Here is a 5693-nt window from a genome sequence, read left to right as displayed (position 1 = left end):
GCTCTTCCAGAAAAAGTCTCAAGACCTGGCCTAATACCGTATTTAAAAAAAGAAAATTCAAATTTCATCCTCTTTTCTAAGAACACATTTCTATAAGTACCAATACAAGTACAATTCTATGAATTCTATTTCCATTCCATTCTATGAATTTCTTCCTATGAATTCTATTTACAATGTAATAAGGAAAACAGCTGCTTTTGAACAAAGAGCTGCTCTGGTACAGAGCTTGCAACCATTGTGGTACTAACCTAAGTCTCAGCATGAACATGACTCAGCTGATCTCTTTGTCCAAGACAAGAGAAGCAAGATAAATATACGTTGAAAAATCCAATTGGAATTGTAAAACCATTTCTAGCTTTAATAATCTAAGGTGTTACTGGTAGCAAGTAAGGAAAGCAGTTTATAATGTGGTTTATATCACATGCCCCCCATCAAGTCCATTACTAACTTTTCTGGATTTTATAGATCATTTTTAGAACATTTAGCACTTTTATAGGAAGAAATCAGAAATCTAACCTCCTAAGCTTTAGAAGGTTCATGACTGGATGAACCTTCCAAACCTATTACCAAGTTACTATACAACTATCACAGAGTTCACATAATTCTGATTTTATTTAACAGTTGCCAGTTAAAAGGACCTCAGTGAAATTTGTTTTGCTTTCGATTTGTATACCTAGGAATAGACATGGCCAAAGGAAAAGCTGCAATTCTAAAGCACGATGAAAGTCACACAAAACCCTCAAATCATCTTAAACAAAATTAAAGGGAGGAAAAACAATTCTCTTCAGGAGCATGCTAAAAAAAACATCCCACACACACACAAACCCATGGGGGAAGGGAGAGTAGCATTAAACTCTTAAATAGGGATCAGTGTCAAGGTACATAATATTTTTCATCCCTTTGTACTGGGACCAATGTTTGGATAGCTGAAATTTGAGAATCGTTTCCAACCCTCATTTTGTTGTATTAGATAAAGCAGTTTAAAGTGTTAAGAACACCAAGCTGACTTTCACCCTAGAAAAGTGTTATTCTTGCATCTACACGTAACTAGAGGTCATGTCACATTCAGAAGCAGTAAGATAATCTTATGGAAAAAGTTGCTGTTAAATAAAAGCAATGAACGAATTTTAAAATAAGTATGTATTCAAATGTAAAATGTGGGACAAGACAAAACATTAAAAAGCGTCAAAAGAACATAACAGCTACCAGGTCCCATCAAGCAAAAATGGGAAACAAACAGCACAGGGGGGCACCTCACTTACCATCTTTTTGTTATTCTACTTCAACAGGTCAAGAAAGGTGAAGAAAGAAGGTAGAAGCAAGAGAGTCAGAAAAGGCCTAAATGAAATCCTCAAATTATTTAAAGTACGCAGCAGAAATAAAGCAGAAAAGAGATGTACAGCTAGAAGTGTTCTGAATTAGTGTAGTTAGGGATGAGCTTATGCTCAGTGATATTGCTGCTCTTCCCAGACAGAAATGGCTACTTGGAGGGACTTGTTTCCATTAGTTACCAATATCTCATTTTTATTCACAGTATGCTACTATCTCTTCAGAGAAGCAGAATCCTTTACATATCAATTTTCCTTTATAATGAAATTTCATCCAAGGTGGAGGGTATATCTGGAACAGACAAAACTACATGCTGTATTAGAAGGTAACTAATTGCTAACAGACTGCTAAATAACCTTACTAACCTTTATTTTTGTGCAAGATGTTTATCATCTTACTCCACGGGAGTTGAATTTTACAATAGCAATACAAATATTAAGATTAAAAAAAAAAAAAAAAAAAAAACTGTAGCTCCTTCGACATACTGAATTATGAACAAATGGAATCCACCAACAAACATATTTGGTTAAATATTAGGGGTTTGGTTTTTCTAACTGAAATACATTATCATGAAGTGAAGTAGTAAAACAGTGACTTGGAAAAGTTCTGGCAGGCACTAGCCTGTTGTGCTAAAAGGTTAGGAGAATTACCAACCATTGTGGTACTCTGAGATACGCATTTTTGTGAACAAGCAGAGACAAAGATGACACAAAAGCAACTTGAACTTGTGGATTTCTTTCCCCTCCAAAAAAGTGTCTCCTTTTGGTCATGTACACTTACTGAAAAATATCAGCTTCAGTAAGGCATATTTACTTGTTCTGTTTAGAAGTAAGCGTATCAGGACAATTACTGTGTATAGGCAGCACTCAGAAAACCCATGTCCAGTAGCAGAAGGGGAAAAAAAAAATTAGGTGAGATGACCATTTTCCTCACCTAATCAAAATGTGCAGAGATGGGTTTCCTTTGATAGGAACTGAGAACTATGGTATACAAACCAGAAATAAAAATGGAACAGCTGAACCAAACAGTTCGGATTTGTCTACTCAAAATTTCTCTCTCTCATTTGTTTTTTTTAAACACTGGCCCAAGCAAAATGGATTTTTAAATCCAGTTGAAAGCCTGGCATAGTTCAGGCTTCCTGAGCCAGATATTTTCAGCAAACCAGGTTCAAAAACTGCTGAAGATACTGTCAAAAGCTGTATGAATAAACAAGTGCCAAAAGCATGGTTTATACCCAAACTCCACTGCTTTAGCCAAGCTGGAATTTTGGGGAAATTGTGCCAGGGAAAACTGAACCATTGTGTACTCATTTCTCTGAACTGTGGGGCTGTGAATATGGGAAACAGCTTTTTTCCCCCCCCTAAATGGAGGATGAAGATGCTGTCAAACATGTTTTTTTTTCTTTTTTTCGTTTTTTGGGGGGGTGGGGGGGGTGGGAAGAGGGGTTGTGAGTTTGGTTTTTTGTTGTTGTTTTTTGTTTGTTTTTTTTTTTTTAAAAGAGCCCTTCTTTGGGGCCCATTTCACTCAGTTCTTGCAACTGGCTCACATAAAAGCCAAATATGCTCAGGATATTTTTGAAAAGTTAAATTAATAAATCTCATCAGCCTTCTGTACTCAGGACTCTAAACATTCATAAAGAGCTCTACCGTTTGTAGTTAAATTAATTCATTTGAGTGTTAGTATAACTTTAAAAAAAAATTTTATTTTTTTTTAAACAGCAATAGTAAAAATTTTACAAGTCAAACTTCTTACCAAAAACATCCCCCATACGGTCAGAAAGGGAGATGAGAGGTGTGTGTCACATGGCTTCCCCCTCAAGTTTTTTTTTTTTTAGCCTTATCTTATGGCAACAATTGCTGTACACTGTTTAAGAAAAAAGATCAGGGCACAAAGCCCTGCTCCCCATTAAAACATATTAGAGTGATTCCATGTTTGGGAAGGCAAGCTTCGCATACAGTGGGTAGGTGTAGAAAGAACCCTCACCTCCTTCAGCTGATCCTAGCACCTTTGTTAACACCAAGTCAAATTTTGACATGTTCAAAAGCCAGATGGCTGCACTGGAAAAGTGAGCCCTTGCAAAAAATACATCAGAACCCTAAAGCTTTTGGTCTAAGCAAGGTGCAGATCCACTGATGAGTATCAGGCGAAATTCCTTGCTGGGAAGTTCAGCGCCTTGCCACATCCAGCTGTTCTGTAGGGCAATGAGATTTCTGCCAGGACTGTAGCTGGACTCTGGTTGGGGAATTTAAATTTTCACATCATGTTCCTACAAGCAGATGTCTGAAAAATATGAGGCTTCAACAAACCCTAGTACAGCAGCTAGAAAGATGGGGGCACTTCTCTTTTTTCTGTCCAGATCCTCCTACTTACTGTGAAAGGAACAAATCTCTTGCTCTGCAGCTTCTGACTGTTTGAGGAAGTTTAAATGAAGGATCTCTTGCTACTCTAGCTTTCTTACCTGCAATTTATAAGATCTTTCCCCCAACAGAATAACTAGTGCTGCCCTCTGCAGCAGGAAACTAAGATATAACTGGTAGTTTCACTGCTGTCTATACAGTTTGAGTTATCATTAGTGACACGGAATGGCTCACTTCACTCTGCTGCTGCATTGCTAGGTAGAGTTCATTGAAAACCAAAACTGAAAATAAACAAACTGAACATTTGTTTGCAGACTCAAGAAATCTGCACCACATGTACTTACAGCCAAAGTGTTATCTTCGTAATCCCAAGCAGAAACTTAGGCTCCCAAGTTCTCTGGGAAAAGCTTCCCAGTCCGGGCCAATATGTAGGTTTATTTTCCAAACCTGAAATACCACCTGAGTTCTTAGACTGTAAGCTCCTCAGAGTAGGGACCAGGTGTCTCCCTATGCCTTGTAAAGCACTAACTTCACTATCAGTAATCAAAGCATAAGGAAAAATAAATACAAGCAAGGTTAGGCATCTCACACAGGATCAGATGGTCTTGCTTACAACTAATTTGTATTATGCTATATATATTTTTTTTTTACTATTCACAAAGTAAGACATTGACAGTTATAGTCATTATACATTGTCCTAAACAAGTTACTGGGAGACTGAGAAAGGCAAGGCTTTACTGAAGAGCAGCTCACAAGGGGCATCTCCCTCGGGTAAATGAAAAATTAGTGAAAGAAGGGCAAGCTGCCAAGGAATAACTTTCATTCACTACAGCGATAAGTGCAGGAACACAGGCAGCTACTGTAAAACAGCTAACACACTACAGAGCCATGCCATCTACCTCACATTAAGTTGCTTCTGTTCTCCCATAATCTTGAATTAAGGCTGAATGGCAACACCACTGCTTTTGCCCGATTTTCCCACATCTATTCACAAGATTTGAGGCCCCTTCTGTTCATAACTGCACCCCACCCAAATCCCAAGAATCCCACCCCCCCCAGTAACATCTCTCTACCCTCTTGACTACCACATAATGACCCAACAGAGAAAAGTTTCAAAGTTCAATAAAGCAGTGAATCAGAAGGACTGCCAGAGGATGGCAAACATTTTCATGCATTACATAACTGAAAGGCTACTCTGAATGTTTCTACCCACTATAGCAGGAAAAAAATATTACCTTGATTTCAATGTTTCCCACTTTGGCAGTTGATCTTATTATTGGTCTTCCAACCAAAGCTGGAAAGATGTGTTCTGGAAAATTGGAGCCTGCATATCCACACTTCACAAACTGAAAACAGGGAAGAAATTTCATAGTTTGAATAATACACATATGCAGTATATTGCTTTGTTATTAAAAATAAGCTTACACGTAGGAAGAGATTCTAAATTTGAAGAGAACAAGTCCCAGTGAGAGTCAGTAGGAAAATTACTCCCCCTAGAACAGCAACACACACAAGTACCTTTTAGAACCCTGTTTCTGAAGCAGATTCCGAAAAGAACACCAATTTCGCTTGGTAGACGCACTGATCTTAATTATACAACTCATGTTCCCTTCCACACCATGCGACTCTACATTTAGACAGACTGATTATTCTCAAATGGATCACCTTTCAGGGTTGACCCCCTAACAGGGGGAACCCCCCCCCCCCCCCCCCCCGCAGCCCGATGTGGCTGATAAATGCCTGTGCGTGTGCCCAGCTGCAGTGCAGCATGTAGGCAGCTTGGAGAGCTGCATGCAGCTGGTAAGTCTGATGTGATGGAAGGGGATAGGGGATGGAAGGGGTGTGGAGGGGCAGATTAATGTCCCCCACCGTGAGAGAGGAGTGGGGCAAGCACTGCCCAGTCGGGGCAGGGCAGGGTGGGCAAGTGTCAGACCAACAGCTTGTCCAGGGGGCATGGGGAGGGGAGGGCCAGCTCCCACTGCTGCGCACCACTCATCCAGGAGCCTC

General features: G+C 39.5%; 1 protein-coding gene across 4 annotated transcripts in view; it reads right to left on the bottom strand.

The window, feature by feature from the left end:
- The window catches only part of ACTR2 (ARP2 actin related protein 2 homolog), a 33177-nt gene that overhangs the window by 19770 nt on the left and 7714 nt on the right, over window positions 1–5693 (bottom strand). For 2 of the 4 annotated variants that reach the window (XM_025201455.1, XM_025201454.1), the window contains exons 2-3: window positions 4922–5032; window positions 1263–1277 (exon numbers count right to left, since the gene is read on the bottom strand). In XM_025201455.1, coding sequence (XP_025057240.1) covers window positions 1263–1277; window positions 4922–5032 — 126 coding nt within the window. The remainder of the gene's footprint in view (window positions 1–1262; window positions 1278–4921; window positions 5033–5693) is intronic. The other 2 variants (XM_006021477.3, XM_006021476.3) reach the window with 1 other exon arrangement.

This window comes from Alligator sinensis, unplaced genomic scaffold (genome assembly GCF_000455745.1).
Source record: "Alligator sinensis unplaced genomic scaffold, ASM45574v1 scaffold939_1, whole genome shotgun sequence".
In the NCBI taxonomy this organism is placed as follows: Eukaryota; Metazoa; Chordata; order Crocodylia; family Alligatoridae; genus Alligator; species Alligator sinensis.
Note: the sequence above shows the minus strand (reverse complement) of the source record. Positions and strands in the feature narration are given on the sequence as shown.